Source organism: Oryzias latipes, chromosome 2 (assembly GCF_002234675.1).
Source record: "Oryzias latipes chromosome 2, ASM223467v1".
Taxonomy (NCBI): Eukaryota; Metazoa; Chordata; class Actinopteri; order Beloniformes; family Adrianichthyidae; genus Oryzias; species Oryzias latipes.
The window spans coordinates 5,526,085-5,552,962 of record NC_019860.2 but is presented as its reverse complement, the minus strand read 5'-3'; the positions used below and the strand labels follow the sequence as shown (position 1 = coordinate 5,552,962).

General features: G+C 41.5%; 3 protein-coding genes across 4 annotated transcripts in view; 1 reads left to right on the top strand and 2 right to left on the bottom strand.

The window, feature by feature from the left end:
• The window catches only part of LOC101172629 (zinc finger protein 436-like), a 1,005,429-nt gene that overhangs the window by 410,650 nt on the left and 567,901 nt on the right, over positions 1 to 26,878 (top strand). The window lies entirely within an intron of this gene.
• The window catches only part of LOC110016657 (zinc finger protein 502-like), a 970,715-nt gene that overhangs the window by 466,458 nt on the left and 477,379 nt on the right, over positions 1 to 26,878 (bottom strand). The gene's annotated exons all lie outside the window — the stretch shown is intronic.
• Positions 11,343 to 12,835, bottom strand: LOC111948726 (oocyte zinc finger protein XlCOF19-like). The gene has a single exon (XM_023962935.1). The coding sequence runs from the start codon at positions 12,739 to 12,741 to the stop codon at positions 11,893 to 11,895; it is 849 nt and encodes a 282-aa protein (XP_023818703.1). The 5' UTR covers positions 12,742 to 12,835; the 3' UTR covers positions 11,343 to 11,892.

Sequence of the window (26,878 nt, the reverse complement as noted above, 5' to 3'; positions counted from 1 at the left end):
ATTGACAGCAGGAAATCCATGGAGGTTCTGGGTCAAAGTTCAGTCTTTTGTTCTTCTTGAGAACTGGACATCCAGAGCAGTTCTCACAGACATACTCTATTCTTCAGGTGGTTTAGATTAGAGTGCTGGCTCCATTTCTGCTGACCAGTGCCCGAGAGGTCAGCATCCCCCTCCTCTGTAGGGGAATGAGTGACAGCTGCTGTCCATAGGTCACATCTCAGGAATGTGAGGTCAGGATGCACACAGTTCTACACACTTAATCTATGAAACTAAAACTTCAAGTAATATAGATAAAACAGAAAACGTAATAAAATAAGACAGAGAAACCCTTCTAAAGTGAGGACCAAAAAATATAATTTCCTTCAGTTCCCTCTCTTGGCCTCATGAAGTGAGGCCACACAAAAATAAAAACACATTATCACATTACACAATCAAAACATATCAGCCTACATTCAGACAGAAACATTCTTGTATATCATAGTATAAAAATATAAAAAGAGAGCAAAGACAATCAAAATAACACTTCCTGTAAGAAAAGAACACCTGGAATTAAGGGGAGAAATTGAGACATATTAAGGCAGAATCAAAAATCACACAGGCAACGAAAGAGTAAAAATAGAAATGTTAAACATGACATCAAGCCTAATTCAGAAAATTTCTTCCATGTCCTCCATGGGGGTCCCATCGGAGAAGCTGCAATTCATATGGCCCACATAAATAAGAATAGCAATATTCTTAGTTAATATTCTTAGTTAGTTAGTTAGTTAGTATTGCAACAAAATCCAAAAAGTCATTCAGGGCCTTAACCACTCGTGTCCTCCTCCTGCATGTCCCACAAGCTCTGGCAAGCTTGGACCTGGCCTCCTATGGACTTCTGAATAAGCCTGGTAATTATTCAATCTGACACATTTAATACAACAGAACGGCTGCAAAAGAGCTTGGGGTGTCTCCCCAAGATGAGTCTGCTGTGGATCTAAATATTGATTAGGGTTAGGGTCAGAAACTTAAAAAATAAAACAAGAACAAAAGACAATAATAAAATAAAACAATGACAAAACACGACAAGACAAGAATAAAAATGCACAGAAGAGATGTGATGGAAATGTCCACCACTTTGTCCTCTCCATAGTCTGCTTCTCCTCGTGCCGTTTTCATGAAAAACATAGGTGGGAGTATGCAAATTCAAGATAAAGACAAGTTTATTAGGGGCTGTCATCTAATGACCCATGTGGTGGATTCTAACTCCACCAGCATTCCTTATCACCTCAGGACAGTGTGGTAAAACCCCTTCATCCTCGCTGTGGATGAGATAACCAGATGAACAGACACACAAAGCTCTAAAAAGGTAAAAAGGTCTATCGTAAAAAGGTCTATCAAAATTAACATTTAAACCTTCTTTCTAAACAAATACATTCAAACGATGATAATTGAAACAAAGATAATTGAAACCTTGATAATACTAAAACAATTTCCTGCAACGAATCATTAATACCTCCTTTCCACCCTCTCTTGGCCTGGGGGAAACCCCAGGACACTAGTTGGGTGAAACCACGCAGATCTAAACAAAAATAAGGCATAAATACACAAACTAGAGCAATTGAAAGTAAAAATATAGAAACAGTTTTGTGCACCGGTAAGGTGAACAAGCTGTCTGTCCACATTCCTATGGAAGGCAAGAGAACAACATAAAGAAATGGAACCACGTATTGTCGTTGCCTTACTGCCATAAGGTTAGTCACACCCTCGTCATTTATCATCAACCTCAAGGTGTCCATGTGTTTCACAAAACAAAGAAGTGTCCACTACAACCACAAGAAAATCAACATGTCCAAACTATGTCCAGATGTTTATGCTGCAAAGTAGACATCCTACGCTCTATATACATTGAACAACCTATGCTAAAAACAGTTCTGCCTAAAAATGAGACTTCCCTTCTGCTAAAGTGCAAATTCCTGTTGCATTTCAAAACTCAAACATACAATTGCAACAGAAGATCTTTTACTACTCACAGGCAGGTTTCAACAGTCGGGGCTGCTAGCTGCTACCCTCTAGTAGCACAATATCCTGTCAGAGAGACTGCAAACAGTGACTGAAAATGCCAGGAAATTTTATTAACACCTATGTACTAAAATGCGAATAACTGTCCGCTATTTTCACATAATGGAATGCAAAAATAAGGGTTTGCTAAATCAATGGCAGTGAACAACACACATTGTTGAGCTAAAGTTGACAACATGCAATATGGATCAGGAACGGGTAGAACTAGAGTAATAGTGACATAATTAACAGTCCTTAAATCATATGCTATGCAATAAATTTTACCATCTGCTTTCTGCACCAGCATTACTGAGATCTAAAAACTTGTGCTCCTGCAATTACCTGAAGCACCACTAGGGAAGCGTGGAACATGAACCAACATCAAATGAACCTGTGGAGCATGAAGCATCAGAGAGCGTGTTTAACAGCACCTCTGCATTTTCATGGGCTGTCTTCTGTCTGCCACGATGTTTGTCAATACAGAAATGGTCCAGAACTCAGGAATTTGTCGTTGGATGAACGGTTAACCTGTACATTTTTATTGAGGGAAGAAAGTGAACACCTGAAAAAACACAATTCTACCAATGTGTTGTTAATGCCCCACTTAGTCATAGGACTGAGTTGCAGAGCCTCATGACCAGGGGGTGCTAATCCTATGTGGGATACAGCTGTGTCTGACAGCTAGTATCATTGCATTTGTGAGTGTATGAATGCACAATAAGCTGCTCGCCCTCAGGGCAACTATATGTCAGTGTAGTTCAAATGCCACGTGTGGCCTTCTACCTACTGAAATATTACCGTGTACTGTCAATCCTAGAGTGTACAGGTCAGACCATTCGGAGGCGGAAATAGAGCTTTGAGGACAGGAGTCATGGCTTTCACGCCTGAAACCCATGAAACCACCTGGCGTTTCAGGGCCCTCTGGTTGTCTGCAGTGGGGGTTGGCTGTGGGGTCTGGCATGGCATCCAGTCTGCTGGCTCCTGTTTTTGACAAGACTGTCCCGTCCCAAGAGATTCACAGGCGTGTTTAGTGAATGCATACATGAATGTTCCACCATCTGGTCAAAAGTCAGTCGGATGGTCTTTTGCAGGTTTTGAGGAGTCATTTGTTCATTTGTCAGAGCAGGTAGTGTCCACTAGAGTCATCAGTGGTTACCTCTCATCTTGGAAAAGACAATGGCTCCTGCATCATCAAGTGGTATTGTCCGACTTGCCCTGTGGTCCTCGCCACGGTGGAGGAGGGGCTTGGAGTGGTCGTGGGTACTGTTCATTTTTCCTCCAGACCCTCTGCCTCTGGGTCTGTGCAATCTGCTGTTGGGTACCTCGTTGTGGGCTATCACATGCCCAAGGGTTTGGAGTGCCACAGATGCCATTTCCAGATGCTGCTAGGGTCTCCTGGGCGGCTCACGTGTCCCAGGGTTTTCACCATGTTCTCCTGTCCCCGACTTACGAATGGCTGAGCATGACACGTCACTTCTGCTGTCTCTGAGGGCATCAAAACTGAAAATTCATGTTATTATTTTTAAACACCATTTATCATGTGTGGATTTTTCAGCTGCTCAACTTCTCCCTTTCTCCTTTCTATTACCTGCAAATGTGCAGTAATACTTTACATGATTGAAGTAGTTATCTTAACCTCAGGGTCAGTCACCTCTGACTGGGTCCCCTTCAGGCTAACTGAGGTCCTTTTGGGGGAGGTGTGAGCATCTGCTCATGCTCTTGTATCCCTTAGGCAGAAGAATGTTCTGCATGAAGATTTATGAGGGTTAAGGAGGGGTCTGGACTTCACTCTTATCTGGGCTGCCTTTCCTGCAAACATAAAGTTATGTGCTTCCAAGGACAAAATTTAAAAAAAAAATCATTAGTGTCCTGTTCAGGTTAAATGCCAACACAGTGGCTGCAAAAGTCAGTTGATCAGCGATGAAAGCCTATTCAAGAAAAAATCCCTAAATCTGTCTGTGACCAATATAACGGGTGCGGAGCAAAATGTTCAAAAAATACACTTTCTTAGACACATTTTAACAGCTATTTATTCAGTTCTTTATCAAAAAAGCAAGATCAATTGAGCATTACAGTTTAACATTAACACCCTTAGTTTGACTTGTCCTGAAGGGCTTGCTGGTCCTAATAAGAATCTAGATAATTGCTAAAAATAACAATCTGACCAATCCAAACTTTTCCTTAAAGCTGCAGAACCTACAATTGCTAAAATACAGTAACATCTTTATCTTTCAAACTTGAATGCAAACCAAAACTGAGTGCCTCTTAGTACTAACCACCACAGTTCATACTGTGGCAGCTGATCGCAAAAATTCTACAAAGTGTAAATGTTCTAACACACAAAATGTCCTTTATACTACAGCACTTTTATGACCTGCAGATCAGCCTACCGTCCTCCATGCCACAGATGGGAACTGCTTACAGAGGGGAAAAAGGGGGGGGTGTTACATGGGGGTCATGTCATATAATTACTCCTTCCGCCTGCTCACAATTAAAACACTTCTCTTACACCGTCATAGAAGGCCTTTGTTTGTTCAATGCTGTTGCTGAGCACTGTCCATGTTCTATATACAAAATTGTGCACCTTTCATTCTGACCATCATGGGAATTAGGAATTCCAATTAGTGTAAAATGAATGTTACAACATTGGGTAATGGTTAAACCTCCTCAAATAGTTTTGGGTGGAGCTGCACTCTTCCCATCAACCCTCTGCTCTTTGTCACCTAGAAGATGACAGCACCAACCTCTTTCTGTGAAAAATGAACTGCTTAAACCTTTCTATTCTCCTAATTCTTTATTCAGTTTTCCTTATTTAATCAAAAAACACAATTCACACTCTAAACTACAACAGGTTTGTTAAAACACAGACAATCAAGACGCAGACAATAACTTCTAACAATTTTCTCAAAACCAAACCAAAAGACAAAACAAATTAGGTACCTTACACACAAAAATAAACCATTTCACTGAAATGAATCTTTTCTAACTAGTGTTAATATTTCCCCTTCTCTTTTCTCATCTTTCTCTTATAACAATTTTCAAATATTCCTGATTCTGATTCAAACGAACAAAACCGCCAGTCATGTGCTTCACATTCAAACATTCACAGCTGTGCACTTCACAAAAATCCTAACGATCTGGGAAATATCAAAACAAACATACAAACAAAATCAAACATTGCAAAAATTCTGTTTTAAGGGAGTCTGAGTCTAAAAGAACCAAATGCTTATAACTAATTTCAATAAAACGTCTTTGAGCAAAACTGAACTAAATCTTGGTAATTAGGAAATACAAATAAATGAGAGAAAGATATTCAAAATACAAAAACCGAAATAATTGCAAAATTATTTTACACAAAATGTTTTAGACCGATGCTACCTTACCATGTTTTTGAAAAGATTTGGGGAACCTCCCGAGAAAGTAATTTTCGTTCGAACAGAGCCGGCTGCTGCAGCCATGCATGCAGTCATATCCTCGCCGTAGAGGCAAAGGCTTCCATCGGAAGCGCAGCGCTACTTAAAAACCTTTTTCTGCGAACTGAAAACCCACTGAAATTTGTTTTTAAACGACGTCTTACAACCGAGGTCATGACCACGCTCGATAACGACGATCCCCGCCATGATTTTACCGCAGATTAGATCCCAAACTCTAACTGTAAAAGTTTAGCGTGTTTCGCCATTACGATTTCCGGGGACGCCGGCTCGCCGGCCACGTGGTACTAACAAAGCCAATCATAGACATCGACACATTCGAAAGCAACTAAAACCTCCAGTCATTGGTCCATTCGACGTAAACAAGATGGCTGCGGCCATAGAAAACACAATAAACAAGGAAATGTGGAAATAAAGTTAAAATTCACAGATTTCAAACACTTTTTCATCCCATTCTTTCCAAAATCTCATACATTCCATTCCATTCATCCACATTCAAGTCATTTTCACCGCTGTTGTCAAGTCAAATCGTCACCGTCGTCTGTCGTCGTATTGTCTGTTCCACCCCAGTCGTATTTTGTCCGGACAAAATGCATCATATACCTCGTATTTTCCTTTGATGTTAATTTCGAATCCTTCTTTGGTCACTCTCCATCTAAAAAAATAATTTGTCGAGGCCGCTGCCCCGTTAGTGTCTTCCAAATTACCTAAACGCGCAAAAATTAGTTCCTAAACTACACTGTTTTTACGCCTTGGGCGTCTCTAGGACAAACAGACGAAAACCTGTATGTATTTTAAATACATTACCTCAAACACACCTGATAAACCTAGGATACCTTTTCTGTACTGTTGTTGCACACTAGGTGTCACAAACTAACGGTCAACCATCCCTTTAAAGTTTGGGTCAACTTTTATTTATTTATTTATTTATTTATTTATTTATTTATTTATTTATTTCGGGGGAAGCTCTACCGCCCACTCACTCGAGATCTCGTTCAATTTGAGTTATTCAACTATGAGATAACTTAATCAATATGCAGAATTTTGCAGCAGGCTTCTGCTTACCTGTTTTTGTATGCGGCCGCGTGAGAAGTCGACCAAGTGGACGGGAGGAAGCGTGCCCAGACTTTACACTGAAAGTCTCAAAAAATACGAAAAATACGCCACCGGCTCGATCCGTGTTCCGTTCCCCGACTTCACGTTTCGGGTCACCAAAATTGTAGGAAAATATCTTTCGCTTTGAGATTTTTCCATGCGTGTTCTATTAGTCGGGAGAGATAAAAAGACCAAGATTCAGCCGGATAAAGTCACAGAAGGTTTATTCCCTAACAAAAGTTCTAAGACAGAATTAAAACAGATCTGGGTCCTCATTTTTAGAAGGCCTACAAAACGCAAGAAGTTACAGGCGTTTTACATGAAAGGCCACAAGAGAGAAGAAGACAATAAAATTATGCTCTGCTCAGACTTTTAAAGACAATTCGGGTTTCCCTCCTCCCATGGAAAACATGACGTCGAATCTCCGCCCTGGAACACTTGCATTGGCTGATCGATGATCCGTCTCCTCCTTCAGCCAATCGTAGAGGGTCATTCTCCGTGACCAGTTCCTCTCCTCAGGGAATGACTTCAAAGATACGCCTGGTGCTGTGATAAACCCAGACTCTTCCTGTCCGTAGCAAATCAGATTGACAGCAAGAAATCCACGGAGATCCTAGGTTAAAGATCAACCTTTTGTTCTTCTCTGGAACCGGACATCTAGAGCGGTTCTCACAGACATACTCTATTCCTCAGGTGGTTTAGATTAGAGTGCTGGCTCCATTTCTGCTGACTGCTGTTGACCAGTGCCCCGAGAGGTCAACATCCCCCTCCTCTGTAGGGGAATGAGTGACAGCTGCTGTCCATAGGTCACATCTCAGGAATGTGAGGTCAGGATGCACGGAGTTCAGTTAAAGCACACACTTTAGCTATGGAATAAACTAAAAGTGATATATGTAAAACAGAAAACGTAATAAAATAAGACAGAAAAACCCTTCTAAAATGAGGACCAAAAATATAATTTCCTTCACTAGGTTGTTTCACCATCATAAACTGCATGTAACTCTATTTACCTGCACATTAATACTGTGGATTGACTTTCTGTTTACATAGTCCGCCTCATTTTCAGTTGGTGCAATGATGGGTATATGTGTGTCATCAATGCATCCAACCACATTTGTAAAACCTGAAGGTAAATTTGATTATTAGGTCACTTTCAGAGGATGCAGTAAGACGTTATTAACTAAACATAATTGTTCAGCATAGACACATTTGAACTGATTTGAACACTACAAACCAGCAATCCTGTGAAACTCCTCTTTGATGGCTCTCAGGGGTTTGGGCCCAGGAAACACTATAAAAATGTGCAGATAGCGCTTGAGAGCGAGGCACACTTTCCGAACAGCTCTGCATACAGTGGCTTTACTAATATGCTCCGCATCCCCGATATTGTACAGAAAGCTTCCATTGGCAAAGAAACGTAAAGCTGCACAAAGTATCTGCTCGGATGTAAGAGCACGTCCAGGGTGGCTGATGTTAGTAATGTAAGGCTGGATGAGATTGTGTATATATGTAATTGACTGCAACGAAAAACGGTGACCCTCAAACAAAAACGTATGGGGAAATGACAAAAAATTGAGTCTAGGTCTCAAAATCCTCGCACGACGTAAATGTAATTCTCTACGAATTAATGCAGCCTCCTCGTCTATTGGGTCCTCCAAAAAAGGACAAGCCATTCTTGTCACCTAGCTTATCTCTGTGTGACGGAAATGTGGGCAATGAAGGTTAAAGCAAAAATTACCGCTTCGTCTTTAAAAAGGGGAGGGGACCGGCAGAAACCTTGAGTTTAGAGAATAAAACCTGCTCCCGACCAGGTTAGGTTCACAGCGTAAGTAACCATGGACACTGACTCCGAGTATAAGTTACCTCTCTTTCAGAAACGGGTTTGACTTCCTCTGCTTTCTCTGGTTTAACAAACCTCCCATTCTGAAACGGAAAACCCAGGGTTTCCCTGATTTCAGGGTTAACGCACTCAGAGTTTACACTTAACCTCCTTTCTAAAACAGGCCCCTGTGCAGCGTTGCGTCCATCTGGATGATCTCAAACATGCTTATTGTGCATATTGGCTGCACCTATTTGGTGTTGCCAACATGAATTTCCATCCCCTAATGTTTACATACATTTAAGTATTGTTTGTAACTGTGAAATGACCGAAAGGTTACTATGGCAATCACTTTACAAACTTTACACTGAACAAACTTACTTTATTCTAAATGTTTTGTTTACTATTTGTACTGTCATGACAGTGATGGTGCTGTCAGTTTACCTTGTTGTTGCATCTTCAAAAGTGCAGAATAAAATGTGACAGTGAATTTGGAACAGCACATTGTAATTTCGGCATCTATTATTTTCTGGTTGTGCCCCTAAAATTTTCAGTTGGGGGCCACAGTGCTTTTAGTGAAAAAAGTTAGTCTGGATCCCTGCTTTAAGTTCTTCATGTATGTTATCCGTGGTCATTTATTTTAAAAGCACGTTATGTCTTATGTTACTTAAAGGAAAGTTCCAAGATTATTGATTTTTAGTTTTCTGGGAGAATTTTCTTTTTGTTTACACCACATTTGCACTAAATGGTGTCATTTATTTTTAACAAAGACAATATAATTTGTTCACAGAATTAATATCTAATTTACAGCTATTTCTTTAAAGTTAAGCAATGGCTATGGTTTTGTTTTTCAAAAGTTAATACCAATGTGTCTGGCAGCTACTTGACTTATTCATTTTTTTTCCTGTTTACAGCAATTCTTTTACTAAATAATGGAACTGTTGTTCATGTTCGCTATTGTTTAAACCAAATTTTACAGATATTTCCAAATGAAAATTGTCATTGTTTGTCAAAGACAGAGTATTACTGATTTCAGCAATGTTACACAAAAGTCTGTTATTCATTACACCAAATAGGACACAAGTTGTTTATTATCATGGTGTTTAAAAAATAAATGGGGAAATATTATCCAAAAAACAGTTTTTCAAGTTCTTCTTTCTTAAAGTTTGATATATCGTGAGTTGTTAGAGACGAGATATATTGATTATCACAATATCGACATATCGTGATAGTATCGTTATTGTGAGCAATGTATCGCAAATCGTATCGTGAGGTACACAGTAGAGCCCCGCGCGGGACTATTTTCTTCATCCCGCTCCCGCCCGAGCTCGCTGAATTTCTGACCAATCCCGCCCGAGCTCCCGCAACGTATACGTTACACTCCCGCCCGCTCCCGCAATATGTATGTCCACTCCCGCCAGCACCCGCAGAACTCATAAAATTTAGTCCCGCACAGTAATAGAGATGCATTGATTTTGTATCGTCTCCCGTCCCGCAAGAAAAAAAACACGTACTTGTATTGATATTATTAAAGAGATTCATGTCCCTCCTCCAGCCTCATCTTTTCATGCATTCCTCTTTTGTGTAATGTGCAACTTAAATATTAAATATATTTTCCCAAATCTTGTTCGGTTAAAAGTGTGCGTGTGTTCGCGTGCAGACAGACGCCGTCAAGCGCGGTCTAATAATTCAAAACAGCTCAAAACAGCTCATTTCTATTGACAGGTACATCTAAAATAATTTATTTTGTGAAAAAGGTTTTATACATTTTGTCAGCAGTGAAACTCCTTGTCTAGTATCATTACACACAGATTGAAATGTATTGATCCTTTTAGGGCTGGGCGATATGGCCTAAAAATAAAATCTCAGATTTTATTTTTTTTAATTCGATTTCCGATTTTTTCCCGTTTTTTTATTTCCCCCCACCCTACTTAAGGAAAGCAATAAGTACAAACGGCAAACAAGTTCAAGCAAATGTTGCTTTTATTTAATCAAAACCAAGACAAATGTAACCCCCATTTCTGGTATGAATAATAAATAAATGAACACACTCTTGGAATCCAAGTTAAGTATAAAATTTTTCTTCTTACTCCCTTTTTGGACTTGTGTTTAAATAATTTTGTCTTGTTTTATATAATTTTTTTCTTGTTTTTGTCTAATTTTGTTATTCTAAACTTGTTTTCACTTATCCAAAATAAAAAGGTTACTTCCTTACTTAAAGTCCCAGCTGTGTTTTAAATCACACTTTGTAGTCTAGACTAAAAGGAGACAAACATTCACCTTGACAGTAGCACCATTTTCTAAAGGATTAACAATACAGCTCATATCTGGGCTCTAAGGATTTAATTAAATAATAAACCCCATCTTATCCACGGAGATGATGATGAAGCAGGTCAACCCCCCCCCCTCCCTCCGAAAACAAAACGCCGCCGCGTCGCAAATGAATATATCGGTAAAAGTAATAATAACAACGCAGTAACAACTAACTAACTATACAGGCGTTGTAGAATCAGTGTACGGGGGCGTGCGTGTTTAAGAGGACTGAGAGCCTGCCGCGCGTGCCACATGAGCGTGCGTGAGAGCCCTTGACTCCGATGGGCTATAGGCAGCGTGGGGGGGGGTCTATTCCTCCACGTATGTGGCAGTAAACCCAGACCAGTTCCATCAACAGATGATTTTATTCCTTTGTTGGGAACAAACGTCCCACTGTCACCGGTAGCCATGCTGTCGCTAGCTGCTTCGTGTGTCGATTGTCGCGTGTTGCCGTGTGACACTAACTCTGGGGAGCCAAAAATGCGCCACATAAAAACTCGATTTAGTTATTTTTAAAATCGCCCGTAACAAAAAATTCGATTTAATTCATTTGATCGATTTATCGCCCAGGCCTAGATCCTTTACTTTTTTGCTTTTGATAATTGTGCCTTAGAGAAGATGAAAACCTAAAAAATCTGTCCAAGAAAGTCAGGATAAGACAAGACAAGACTTTATTGATCCCCGGAGGGAAATTCAGTTGATACAGCAGCCAAACAAGAAATATAGCCGTTAAAAAAACAAATGGTAAAAATTAAAATAGTAATAAAAGTGGAAGTAAAAGTACACTTCATGAATAAATAAGTAAATACAGCAGCAGTTTCAGCAGTTCTACACTGTGTCATTCTATAGTCTAACTGCTGTCGTGACAAAGGACAACTAAAGTGTAATTTTTTAAAATCATTTCTAAACATTCAATACTCGCTTGTGCCTTCCTCTAATCAAGTTATTGCATCAATATGGTATGGAGGCCATCAGCATGTGGGTCAGTGTACATGAAATGAAAGCTCAGGTTGTTATGGATTTCGTTAGAACATTGGGGTTTCACCCCAGAAGTTAGAAATAAAATGTTTAATTTTTCTGAAATACAGAATTTTTTCCGCTTGAAGTTAAGTCTTTTGCTGTGGTACAGAGGTTGAGAGGTCGAACTCCTATTTAGATAAGTTTAGAATTTAAAATTTACACTGAATCCTTACATTGTCAAGAAAAAGTCTTACAACTTCTCATGTGTGTTTTGAGATTAGATATTTGACTAAAACGTTTTTTACATTCTTTACAAGAAAAAGGCTTCTCTCCTGTGTGAGTTCTCATGTGTTTGTTGAGAGAAGATATTTGATTAAAACTTTTTTTACATTCTTTACAAAAAAAAGGCTTTTCTCCTGTATGAGTTCTCATGTGTGATTTGAGATTAGATTTTTGATTAAAACCTTTTTTACATTCTTTACAAGAAAAAGGCTTTTCTCCTGTGTGAGTTTTCATGTGTGTTTTGAGATTAAATATACGACTAAATTTTTTTTTACATTCTTTACAAGAAAAAGGCTTTTCTCCTGTGTGAGTTCTCATGTGTATTTTGAGACCAGATATACGACTAAAACTTTTATTACATTCTTTACAAGAAAAGGGCTTTTCTCCTGTGTGAGTTCTCATGTGTGTTTTGAGATTAGATAATTGATTAAAACTTTTGTCACATTCTTTACATGAAAAAGGCTTTTCTCCTGTATGAGTTTTCATATGTGTTTTGAGATTAGTTTTACGACTAAAACGTTTGTCACATTCTTTACAAGAAAATCCCTTATCTTCTGCATGGATTCTTGCATGAATTCTAAACAGAGATTTGTTACCAAAGCTTTTACCACATTCTTTACAGATATAACATCTTTCATCAGACCCAGTTTCCATGTAGTCAGACAGGTTAGTAATTATTCTTGAGTTTTTACCAGAATTGATAGAGTAAAGTCTCTCTTCTTTTGGAGATTGCTCGTATTTCTTACCCAGATTTGTCTTCTTGTGATTTGTTCCAACATCAAAGTCACACTGACTTTCTGACATGTGAGAGCGGTCCACACTTTGGACATGTCTTCTGTCTCTTCTATTCCTCTAATCTCTATTCTGTGGGTCTGTCTCTTCATCTGTATTTGATGTTGATTCTTCTTCATGTTGGTTTCCTTCTTCATCCTGACTATTAGTTACATTAAAGCTCTGCTGATTGTTTAGATCTGCTTCACTGTTCTCATCTTCCTCATAAGTAGGAATCTCCATCAAGGTATCAGTCTCCTGCTTCAAATCAAGCTGATCTTCATCCTGACTGATAAAGAGCTCCCCTGGTTCCTCTTTAATCTGTGGAGGTTCTGGTTCCTCCTGTTTCACTCTGAAGTTCCTTTGCTGGTTGCAGAGACCCTCCCCTTCAGTCATCCATTGCTGTTGGAGGACTGCAGAAACACAAGAAGAGAATCTTTTAATGACCTTGTGTGTTATAAGGACCATTAAAAATGTCAATAGTCTCAGTCATGTACAATATTTTTTTTTAAATTAGTTTCTTCTGTTTTCTTTAGCACAGCAGCAGCACAGCAATGAGCTGACCACCCCTCCTCCCATAAGGAGAGCTTTGTCAGTCAATAAACTGTAGTCTGAACCAGTTTAAGATAAAACATAATATTTTATTTTAAGGAAATGAAATTGCAGTAAAGTAATTCATAAATGGTACAAGTTGGTCATCAATGTCATTTAACTGTACAGCGTGGAAAATAAGTATTGAACACGTCAACATTTCTCTCAAAAAACCTATTTCTAATCGAGCTATTGACACGAAATTTTCACCAGATGTAATGCACACATAGAAAAAAATCCAAACATTTATGTCCATAAATGAAGTTATGTGTAATAAAGTGAAATGGCACAGGGAACAAGTATTGAACACACGAACAAAAGGAGGGGTAAAAAGGTCTGGCAAGCCAAGAAAGCAGCTGGAGTTTGTCAGTATTCAGAAGGTTAACCTGCCCCCTATTAGTGCAAAGTAATATCAGCTGGTATAGTCCTGATTGATGCCTTTTAAAATGATTTCTCACCAGCAAGGTGTTAGACAAGAAGCATTGCATGATGGGTAAAAGCAAAGAGCTGTCCAAAGACCTACACAACCTTATTGTTGCAAAACACACTGAAGGCATTGGTTACAGGCGCATTTCTAAACTTCTGAAAGTTCCAGTGAGTACCATTGGGGCCATTATCCGGAAGTGGAAAGAACACGGCATTACCATAAACCTGCCACGGCCAGGTGCTCCTCGCAAGATTTCAGACAGAGGAGTCAGAACAATCATCAGAAGGGTTCTCCAACAGCCCAGGACCACTCGTGGAGAGCTTTAGAAAGACCTGGAATCAGCGGGTTTTGATTTGAAGACAAGAAGTAATGCACTCAACCGCCATGGCCTCCATGCACACACACCACGCAAGACTACATTTTTGAAGAAGAAGCATGTTGAAGCTCATTTGGAGTTTGTGACACAACATTTGGATAAACCCATGACATTCTGGGAGAAAATACTCTGGTCAGATGAGACCAAAATTGAACTCTTCGGATGTCATAAGACACAACATGTGTGGAGGAAAAATGGCACCGCACATCACCCCCAAAACACCATACCAACAGTCAAGTTTGGAGGTGGGAGCATCATGGCGTGGGGCTGTTTTTCAGCATGTGGTACTGGTAGACTTCATATCATTGAAGGAATAATGACTGGAGAAAAGTATCGAGACATTCTTGATCAGAATCTGCTGTCATCTGCCAGGCTGCTGAAGATGAAAAGAGGGTGGATCTTTCAGTAAGACAACCATCCCAAGCACACAGCCAAGGTAACACTCAACTGGTTGAAGAAAAAGAAAATAAAGCTGCTACAATGGCCCAGTCAATCACCAGACTTGAATACAATTGAAAATCTTTGGAAAGAACTGAAGATCCGGGTTCACAGAAGAGACCCCCAGAACCATGAAGATTTGAAGGCAGTTTGTGTGGATGAATGGGCCAAAATCCCACCTCAGCAATGTATTCGACTGGTTTCTCCATACAGGAGGCGTTTTGAGGCAATAATCACCAACAAAGGTTTTTGCACTAAGTATTAAATAAATAGCGTGTTCAATACTTATTTCCTGTGCTATTTCACTTTATTACACATAACTTCATTTATGGACATAAATGTTTGGATTTCTTTCTATGTGTGCATTACTTGGGTTGATGCCGACATCTGGTGAAAATTTTATGTCAATAGCTCGATTAGAAATATGTTTTTGAGAGAAATGTTGACGTGTTCAATACTTATTTTCCCCGCTGTACCTACACTGAAGGTGACAGTCATAGCAGTGAACCACAATGGCACACCAAATATCCTTGGGTGGAAGATCCAGCATTTCTGCCTAATAATCGAAGGGCAGTAGAGGCCACATTCTTCAGAACAGAAAGACAGCTAAGTAAAGATCCGGAGTGGAAACTCGCCTTTACTGTTCAAGTTCATGACATGGTTGAACAAAAAGCAGCGATGAAACTGACAAATGACATCATCAGTGGTTGGACTGGACCAGTGTGGTACATCAGCCATCTCATTGCACCCAATCCCCACTCTGCTACTACTCCAATACGACTCATATGGAACAGCAGTCAAAAGTTCAAAGGAGTCTGTCTGAATGATTTGCTAATGAACGCAATGTGATCCAGCACAATTCTTACATAGATGATATATTCGTCTCCCACATCAACCCTGAGCAACTGAAAGCTATAACAGACAAATTGGAGCAGATCCTTAAAAGTGGAGGTTCTGAACTTAAGCCATAGGTCTTTACCGGTCAAGGTGGGAAGAGTCAAGGTGGGAGGCAAGAAGAAAGTCATGAGATAGAGAAGCCGAACACGAAACCCATAATTTTACCAAATCAAATAAGCCAAACTGACAGCTAAGCATTGGGTCTGGGTTATGATGTTACAGAGGACAAGCTTCACATCTTGACCGCAATAAACTTTTCAAAGAAGAAAATGAAAATGCGACTTGGAGAAGATCTATCACAAGACCAAATCAGACCATCCACACCAAACCCACCCACAAGAAGGGAGCTGCTCAGTCAAGTCTCAGGATTATATGATCCACTTGGTTTAGGAAAGCCGATCAAGCAGAAAGGTGCTATAATTGTGAGAAAAGCCTTTCAATGGTGTATACTTATACTTATATAGCGCCTTTCTTCCTACAAGGACAAAGCGCTTTACAGTCACAGTCCCATTCACCCAGTCATACACACATTCATACACTGGTGTCGGCTCCGCTGCCAAACACAGGCGCCCGCCTACCACGAGAGGCAAGGTAGGGTTCAGTGTCTTGCCCAAGGACACTTCGACTCATGGGTGTGCAAGCCTGGAATCGAACCTGCAACCATACGATCATGGGACAACCGCCTTTTCAAGAGGCAAAAGACAAGAAGTGTCCAGTTGACGAGACGTGGGACATGGCACTCTCAGATGATCGAGAAGAAGCAATTTCACTCTTCGAAGAATATGTCAAACTTGCCAAAATCAAGTTTCCCAGGGCACTAACTCCAGGATTCTTCATCAGCGATCCTGTGGCAGTTACATTCTGTAAGGGGAGTGAACATGCCTACGGAGCTGTAATGTACCTAACGTGGGAAACGGAGCAAGGACCTATAATTCGACTTGTGGAATCCAAAGCAAAATTAACTTCAATGGACCATAAAGGGGATGCTATAAAGTCTGAAATGTGCGGAGCTGTGTTCGCGTCTCGCCTAAAAGTGTACATTATTTGGAATGTCATTGTTTAATTAAAGTTAAATGATGGCACCATCTCCTTGACAGCCAAACAGTCCTCAGTGCGATACAAAGGGAAAGTTATGGTTTCCAAACCTTCTTCGCAAATAGGATTGGAGAGATCCAGAACAGCACAAGAACAGATGACTGGCATTGGATTCCTGATTCCTTAAATATTGCTGACATTCTCACAAGAGGCACTGGGGCAGAAAATCTCAATGAAAACTCAGAGTGGCAAAATGGTCTGAAATTCTTGAGCCTGTTAGAAGAGGAGTGGCCTGTGAAGTCAGCCGAAGAACTGGCAACGGCAGCAAAGGAAAAAGTCAATAAACTGCAAAAAAAGTCATTCATTGCTGTACTGACAAGAGCCCAAGCAAAGAAGCCGACAGTTAAAAAAAACAAAAAAAACATCTGCAGGTTCAGTTATCAGAGAACTTGTTTGAGCTGTTTAACTCGCCTAATTAAATCTGTTGCATGGATGTGGAGAGCAGCAAAAAGATTTGGAGGGAAAAACAAGACCATGGAAAAACCACAGTGGGAGGCAGTTCCATTGGCTGGAATTATCTCTGTAAAAGAAAGAGAAGATGTCCTAAGAGATATTTTTCTTGCAGCACAATAGAACATGGTTCTTCCTGCTACCACAATTGACAGATTAGTAGTCTACAAAAATGAGGAGCCTGGATTATTGGTTTCTGGTGGTCGGATACAAGTTTTCAGAAAAAACAAAGTTGGTGTCCCAATCTTACCTCATAATGCTTGGGTATCTATTTGGCTAGCTTGAGTAGCCCACAATCATAATCATGAAGGAATTGCTGCAACTTTGTTAAGACTGGTAAACCAAAGCTTGGGTGATAAAAGGTTGAAGAATCATCAAACGAGTTGTTGATGACTGTTTAATCTGCAGTAAAGTAAAATCAAAGAACTGTCAACAAATAATGAGTTCATTACCACCAGAGAGAATTGAACCTGCTGCACCATTCCAGTTCACAACCGTAGACCTCTTCAGACCCTACCAAGTAAGAGGAGATGTGAAAAAAAGAGTGACACAAAAGGTTTGGGAGTTCTGTTTTGCTCTATGGCCAGCAGAGCTATTCATGCAGAAATCACAAATGACCTGTCAACTGAAGAATTTCTGATGGCTTTAACAAGGATTCACTGCAATCAGAGGACATCCAAGGAAAATCTGGTCAGACCCCGGCACTAACTTTGTTGGAGCTAAACCAGCCTTGAAAGAGATGTACAAGTTCCTCGACAGTCAAGACAAAGCAAGCTTGGAAGACCTTTCAGCTGAACAAGGGACAGAGTGGGTGTGGAAAATCCATCCAGCTTATTCTCACAGGAACGGAGCTGCTGAAGCTGCTGTTCGCATCATGAAGAGGGCACTTAAGATTATTGGAAGAGGGTCCTCACTGACTTACAGTGAATTCCGGACAGCGCTGCCGCTCTACTTGGCAGCAAATCTGGCTAATGAGAGGCAGATTGACTCGAGGATACAAAGCCGGGAGGAATGCATTCTCTACATCACACCAAACCCTCTTCTACTAGGCCGAGCCTCTCCAGAGGGAGATCCAGGAACGTTTGACTTCACCAGCTATCCCTACAAGAGACTCAGAGCCATACAGACTGAAGTGGACAATTTCTGGAGAAATTTGAGTCAACTCGCCGGCCCCAACTTGTTCGTGCGGAGCAAGTGGCATACTGCACAGAGAAATGTTGCTGTAGGGGACATTGTGTGAGTAACCAGAATGCTATGAGAGGTCAATTCAGGGTGGGTGGTGTATTTCGCACTAATCCAGACAGTACGGGCATAGTCAGGGATGTTGATGTACGGGTTATTCCAAGTTACCATCCACCTGAGGTGAAGACAATAGGTAGGCAAACAAAAAAAAGTGTGTCAAGACTCAATGGACAAGAAGCGACTGTTTTACACAGAGATGTTTGACGGTTAGTTGTTGTACTCCCTGTTGAAGATCAAACGAAGTAAGTCTTGTGTGTGTCATTCAAATTGTTTGACCTCTGACAGTCAGCGACATTCTTACTGTAATAGGAAGAATGCCGAGTGGGAGGTGTTAATGCTGGGAGAAAAAAAGGCGTGTGTATATGTAAATTAAAATGGTTGAAAAAAGATAAATCAGGGTGGAAATTGAGTATTTGGAAAGTGATTTATACAATTTGAGTAAAAAGGATTAAAAAGAAAAATAAGAATCCAAAAAAAGGTCAACCGCAACAGGTGAGTTTGATTAAACCCGCGTCAGTGCGCCCGTGCGCGCATGGTGATTTATGTGTCGCGCAAAAGCAGTGATCACTGATCTGACAGGCGAACTGAAGGAAGGAGACATTCGGTCCAACTGTCAGATGAAAGAAAAATCCACCCCAACGCATCTAAAAAAGTGGAGAGGCAGCCAGTAAGATGCGGAAGTGATAAGGGGTTAATCAGCTGTTTCAGGGGCGTTTTTAGAGATCAGCTGTTTATTGGGTTATCGGGGAGCTTTAGACGTGAATTGTTTAAAATGTATTTTCTACGTCTGTTTGTTTAATTGATAACGGTGCATTGTTGTGTAAAATTTGATACTTTGAAATATATTTTGTTATTTGAAATTAAAATATAGTTATTTGTAATTTAATTGTAAAACAGAATATATTTTCATAAGCATTATTTCTGTACAGGTTTTTCACCTTGCTTGGTTTCTTCGACTACTCATTAACACTGGAAAAGGTCTCTGTCTAAAGTCAAATGCAAATAAAGAAAAAGAGACACGTTCATGGAGTTCTTGAGTCATTAGTGGAGTCCTGCTGGCATTTCCTCCATTTGATGCTTTCCCCTTCAAGTGGGGCAAAATAACTTGACAACTGATTACTAACAAAACGGAATCCGGAAATAAAAAAGAAACATCAGGGGTGTACTCTTGAAGGAGGGATCCTCCCCCAGGACGGACAGTGGATGTAAGCGAGGTCACTGATTTGATTAATATTTGGGGTGACAGCTCTATTCAGGCCAAACTAGAGGGCTCTTATCGCAACCAGGCGATTTTTAAAAAGATTTCCAGCTAAATGGACGAGCGTGGGTATGAGCGTGGGTAGATGATCTGTGGCCGTCAACGTATCACTGTCCATTTTACGAAGAGCTGGACCGCATTTTGGGGGATAAGCACAGCGTGAAAGCCCTTTGTGAAGCCTTTTGTGAAAATAAATTTAATAATGCAAAAAGAGCTCCGCTGTTGACAACACTGTTGTTGACATCCATTGTTAACGTTAGCTACTTCCGCAAACAAGTGACGTGGTTCACCGTTGAGTACTCTTCTACGCATGCGGGTCACTTTTGGGTCATTTCACGATCACACAGGAGATCAGAATAGTTTGCATTTAATTGGAAATTTCAACGGCCTTGCAAAGAAATCCAATTTAAAAAAAAAATCAGAATTGAACATTAAGCCCTGCAGTATGAACAGAGCCTAAGAGGTGTAGTAGAGACCAGGTACACAGCCAGGTACAGGGGCACAGATGAGCCAGAGGTTAGGTCCAGAGCCAAGTACAGGAGCGCAGAATCTGGATTCACTCCCACTGGGACAGAGTGTCAATACATGAATCGCACTGCACCAAACGAAGGCATGGAGAAATAAATCATCAAGAATAGAGGACAGGAGAAGTACATGAGAGTAGAGAACAAAACCCCATTTTATCATATGTTCCCCAGCTTTTGGTTCTGGTAAGGGTTAACCAGACTAACCCTCTACTTCAGGGGTGGGCAATTCCAGACCTCGAGGGCCGGTGTGTCTGCATGATTTCCAGATAGTCTGGCCCTACTCATGGCTGATTACCTGGTTCAGGTGTGTCCAGCCAATTAGAACATGCCAGAGCAGGGTATGCTGGAAAACATGCAGGAATGCGGCCCTCAGTGCCCACCTCTGCTCTACTTCATACTCTGGCCAAACAGGACAAATTGCTTGTGTGGCAATCTGATCGGTTAACACCCCACTCACATTGTAAAAACCAAAGCAAAAAAAAAGCAAAAAAAGGATCCCAAACAAGTGAACTCCCACTTGTGTACCAGTCAACCTCGTTGCAGGTAGCCAGGGAGGTGTAGGTGGTCATGAGTCCCAACTGGCCTCCAAGTCCCAGGAGCGCCTGCGCAGTCACGAGGTCAGCCGCAAGGGAGATGGGAAAGGAGATTTTGTGTTCAGTGGCTGACCCAGTGGATCGGATAAAAGGGAACTGTGAAGAACCTGTTAAAATACTCCCAATAATGGCAAAAAAACAGCCAAGTAGCTGCAGGTTCCACCAAACACCCTGCGGAGGTAAACCAGAATGAGGGGCAGCAGGGTTTTACCTCAGCAACCAGAGGACATGCAGGGCGAAGAGGCACACATCATACACATACCGATCAGCACTGATTTCACCTAAAGGGATGGAGGGAGCGATGAACTCTGTTCCACTTCGCCTTTCCCCGCCATATGCACATTCGCTGAGTGAAAAGGGATTATGACAATCGCTGCAGTAGAAACAAAAAGGACACCACGAATGTGCCAATAGACATAGGGAGAATGTACAGGCAGCAAGATACCTGAACTGACTAGGGATGGGTACCATGCCCCGGTATTGAACCAGCCCCGGGGCCACATTCTTCAAGACCGCAGTATCGTTAAGACCTGACCTGAACGGTTCTGCTATCGGTACTGGAGAAGTTACTTTTTCTTTTTTTTGTGTCCCACAAGCGTTATCTGCCATATTTAACTCACCAAGTCAGTCAATTTTCCGTGAATTAATGATGATATTATTTGAGGTATTGTCGTTGAAGCGGAGAGCTCTGTCTATTTGTGTGCAAGGGGGGCGGGGCTGTTGTTCAGACAGCACGCGCCGCGCGCGCACACACACAAGACAAGGCAGCGCACACACAGTCAGTGGCGATCTCGTAGGGGACACGTGAGCGACCCTAGACTAAGAACACCCGTTTCTGGGTAAAATTAATGAAGTTTGCATCAAGGAGCCCCTACCATCCTGTCACCTTGCTTCTACGATGACCGCATGTTGCGCTGTTTGTGTAGAACACGATGGAGCGGCGTGTTCTACACAAAACAAACAGGTAGAGAGGCGGGGCTTAGATTCACCACTTATGATTCCAGACCTGTGACAAACTATCAGCTGCTTCCTAATACTTAATAATAATTAATGACTAATGATAGTTGTCATCCGTAAAATTAATATAATTTTTTTGGTTTTCTGGATTCAAACAAAAATAAATAAATGTAAAGGAGTCGGCATCAAAGTGAATTTGTTTCCATCATCTCACTCAATCCTAACTCTGGTGTTTGACAGACAGAAAAGTCTATTCAAGGTTGTGGAAAATGGACAAAAGATCAAAGGAAACATCACGCTCATAAAGAATAAAAATAATTAGATTAAATAATTAAAATGAATATCCTGTATGGAACATTCTCATGTCTTCTTTCTCTTTCGGCTTTTCCCATCAGGGGTCGCCACAGCGAATCATCCTTTTCCACCTCACTCTATCATGAACATCTTCTACCCTAACGTTAGCCAACTTCATGTCCTCTGTTAAGACATCCATATATCTCCTCTTTGGCCGTCCTCTTGCCCTCCGGCCAGGCAGCTCCATCTCCAACATCCTTCTACCAATATATCCACTATCCCTCCTCTGAACATGTCCAAACCATCTCAGTCTGGCTTCTCTGACTTTGTCGCTAACACAGGCAACATGAGCCGTCCCTCTGATGTACTCGTTCCTTATCCTGTCTAACCTGGTCACTCCTAAGGAGAACCTCAACATCTTCATCTCCGCTACCTCCATCTCAGCCTCTTGTCTCTGTCTCACTGCTACCGTCTCTAACCCATAGAGCAGAGCTGGTCTCACCACTGTCTTGTACACCTTTCCTTTGAGTCTTGCTGGCACTCTTCTGTCACACAACACTCCTGACACTTTCCTCCAACCGCTCCAACCTGCCTGCACACGCCTCTTCACCTCTTTTCCACAATCCCCATCACACTGAACTGTTGACCCCAAGTACTTAAACTCCTGCACCTTCTTCACCTCAGTCCCCTGTAACCTAACGCTTCTACCTTGATCCCTCTCGTTCAGACACATGTATTCTGTCTTACTACGACTGACCTTCATACCTCTTCTTTCCAGAGCAAACCTCCACCTCTCTAGCTGTTCCTCCACCTGCTCTCTACTCTCACTGCAAATTACAATGTCATCCGCAAACATCATTGTCCAGGGAGATTCCTGTCTTACCTCGTCTGTCAGCCTGTCCATCAGCATAGCAAACAAAAAAGGACTCAAAGCTGATCCTTGGTGTAGTCCCACCTCCACCTTGAACTCCTCTGTCTGACCTACAGCACATCTCACCACCGTCATACTTCTCTCATACATGTCCTGAACTACTCTGACATACTTCTCTGCCACTCCAGACGACCTCATACAGTACCACAGCTCCTCCCTCGGCACCCTGTCATACGCCTTCTCTAAATCTACGAACACACAATGCAGCTCCTTCTGACCTTCTCTGTACTTTTCCATCAACATTCTCAAAGCAAAAATGGCATCAGTGGTGCTCTTACGGGGCATGAAACCATACTGCTGCTCACAAATCTCCACCTTCTTCCTAAGCCTGGCTTCCAATACTCTTTCCCACAGCTTCATTGTGTGGCTCATCAACTTTATTCCTCTATAGTTGCTGCAGTTCTGCATGTCACCCTTGTTCTTAAAGATCGGGACCAGAACGCTTCTCCTCCATTCCTCAGGCCTCTTCTCACTCTCTAAAATCCTATTGAACAACCTTGTTAGAAATTCCACTGCTGTCTCTCCTAGGCACTTCCATACCTCCACAGGTAGGTCATCAGGACCAACAGCCTTTCCGCTCTTCATCCTTTTCAGAGCCTTCCTAACCTCATCCTTTCCAATCTCTGCTACTTCCTGCTCCACAACAACCACATCTTCCTCCCTTCTTTCCCTGTCATTTTCCTCGTTCATCAGCTCCTCAAAATACTCCTTCCATCTTTTCTGTACACTCTCTTGGGTTGTTAGCACCTTTCCATCTCTGTCCTTAATCACCCTTATCTGTTGCACGTCCTTCCCATCTCTGTCTCTCTGTCTGGCTAGCCTGTACAAGTCCTTCTCTCCTTCCTTTGTGTCTAACCTGTCATAAAGCTCATCGTAAGCTTTCTGTTTGGCCTTTGCCACCTCTCTCTTCACTCTACGCTGCGCTTCCTTGTACTCCTGTCTACCTTCCTCAGTCCTTTCTACATCCCACTTCCTTTTAGCCAACCTCTTCCTCTGGACGCATTCCTGTACTTCCTCATTCCACCACCAAGTCTCTTTACCGTCTTTCCTCTTTCCAGATGACACACCTAGCACCTTCCTACCTGTTTCCCTGATAATCTCTGCTGTAGTTTCCCAGTCATCTGGAAGTTCATCCTGACCACCCAGGACCTGCCTCAACTTCTGCCTAAATTCCTCACAAGTTTCTTCATTCTGTAGCTTCCACCACTTGGTCTTCTTTTCTGTTTTCCCTATCTTCTTCTTCCTGACCTCCAGAGTCATCTTACACACCACCATGCGGTGCTGTCTGGCTACACTCTCTCCTACCACCACTTTGCAATCATTAACCTCTCTCAAATGACCTCGTCTACATAGGATGTAGTCCACCTGAGTACTCCTACCTCCACTTCTGTATGTCACTCTATGTTCCTCTCTCTTCTGGAAGTAAGTGTTGACTACAGCCATTTCCATCCTCTTCGCAAAGTCCACCACCATCTGTCCCTCCAGATTCCTTTCCTTCACACCAAACCTGCCCATCACCTCCTCATCACCTCTGTTGCCCTCACCAACATGCCCATTAAAGTCTGCTCCAATAACAACTCTCTCTCCTCTGGGAAAACTCTCTATGACCTCATCCAACTCACTCCAGAATCTCTCCTTCACTTCTAACTCACAGCCAACCTGTGGCGCATACCCACTGACTACATTCACCATCACCCCTTCGATTTCTAACTTTAGGCTCATCCTCCTGTCTGAGACTCTTTTCACCTCTAGAACACTGTTTACAAACTCCCCCTTCAGAATCACTCCTACCCCGTTTCTCTTCCTATCAACACCATGATAGAACAGTTTGTATCCTCCTCCAATACTACGTGCCTTGCTGCCCTTCCACCTTGTCTCCTGCACACACAGTACATCTACCTTCCTTCTCTCCATCATGTCTGCCAGCTCTCTGCCTTTCCCTGTCATTGTACCAACGTTAAGAGTCCCTATTCTCAAACCTATGTTCCTGCCTTTTCCCTTCTCTCTCTGGCAACGGACCCTTCTGCCTCCCCTCTTTCTTCGACCAACAGTAGTCAAATTTCCACCGACACCCTGTAGGTTAACAGCATCGGTGGCGGTCGTTGTTAACCCGGGCCTCGACCGATCCGGTATGTCTAAAGTGTTGTGGATGATTCGCATGGTTATTTTGGCAATTTTTACGCCGGATGCCCTTCCTGACGCAACCCTCTCTATTTATCCGGGCTTGGGACCGGCACAGAAGTTACTGGCTTGCAACCCCTGTGGCTAGATTGGAACATTCTCATGTATAAAGTAAAAATTCTTGTTAAAAAAACTGTTGTTGCATAATGAGGAAATAAAACACTTTATGTTCTTAATTTGTTATTTATTTATTTTTCGTCCTCAAAAAGTATCGATAAGAGTACCGTTAAAATACCGGATCGATAAGCAGTATCAATAAGAGTAGCAGTACCGTTAAAACCTTAACGATACCCATCCCTAGAACTGACAGAGGAGCAGAAACCCAAAGAAATGAGGGAGAGCCAGCTCAGTTCTATTTTATAGGTGGCCAGGTGCTCATCAGCAGCACCAGGATGCCTGTGCCCCAATTAGCTCATCCTACCACACTTGCAACTGGCAAGTTTAATATCAGATCCTTCAAGATAAAAGTCTCTCATGGTAGACTATTGCCATATATTTAATGATCATTTAATTGCCCATTCCTATGTTTTGCTTTACCTGTTTTAAAGCACAAAGCAATAATTAACATCACACTAACAAAATATGTGGGAGAGAAGGATTACCAGGCCCAGGAAGCTTACGCCCAAAGGACACAATCATCACCTCTTACCAGCTGTAGTTTCCACCCCGAGTGAGTAGGCGATAGAAGATCAGTGGTAACCACCCTCCTTGTATAATGTGTGTTGGTGTGTTGTTGACATTGGTGGATTTTTAAAAAAAAACTAAGAGTCATTTTCATCTGGTGTTCAGCCTTAAAAGTTATTTCCATTTTAAATTTAATTTTTAAATTGTGCTGTCATTATTAAGTATAAAGGGGTCTCTTCTTGTGTTTCTGCAGTCCTTCCCCAGCATTGGGTGACTCAAGAGGATGGTCTGTGCAACCAGCAGAGGAACTTCAGTGTGGAAAAGGAGGAACCAGAACCTCCACAGTATGAAGAGGAGGGACAACTTCCACATATTAAAGAGGAGTTCCTAATCAGTCAGGATGAAGATCAGCTTGATCTGAAGCAGGAGACTGATACCTTGATGGAGATTCCTACTAATGAGGAAGATGAGAACAGTGAAGCAAATCTAAACAATCAGCAGAGCTTTAATGTAGCTGATAGTCAGGATGAAGAAGGAAACCAACATGAAGAATCAACATCAACTACAGATGAAGAGACAGAATCAACATCAACTACAGATGAAGATACAGACCCACGGAACAGAGATCAGAGGAAGAGAAGAGACAGATGTCATGTCCAAAGTGTGGACAGCACTCCCATGTCAGAAAGTCAGTGTGACTCTGATGTTAGAAAAAAATCAAAGAAGGATGATTTAGTAAAGAAACACAAAGAATCTTCAAAACAGAAACAACTTCCCAAGCCTTTTTCATGTAAAGAATGTAAGAAACGTTTTAATCAAATATCTTGTCTCAAAAGACACATGAGAACTCACACAGGAGAAAAGCCTTTTTCATGTAAAGAATGTGATAAAAGTTTCAGTCAGTTATCCAATCTCAAAACACACATGAGAACTCACACAGGAGAAAAGCCTTTTTCATGTAAAGAATGTGATAAAAGTTTTGGTCACATATCAAGTTTCCAAACACACATGAGAATTCACACAGGAGAAAAGCCTTTTCCTTGTAAAGAATGTGATAAAAGTTTTGTTCAAACATCAAGTCTCCAAGCACACATGAGAACTCACACAGGAAATAAGCCATTTTCTTGTAGGGAATGTGATAAAAGGTTTGGTCACATAGCAAGTCTCCAAGAACACATGAGAATTCACACTGGAGAAAAGCCTTTTTCATGTAAAGAATGTGATAAAAGTTTCAGTCATATATCCAATCTCAAAACACACATGAGAACTCACACAGGAGAAAAGCCTTT

Excerpts from the sequence above, each read along its gene's own strand:
- LOC111948726 (XM_023962935.1), bottom strand. The coding sequence starts at position 12,741 with ATGTCAGAAAGTCAGTGTGACTTTGATGTTGGAACAAATCACAAGAAG.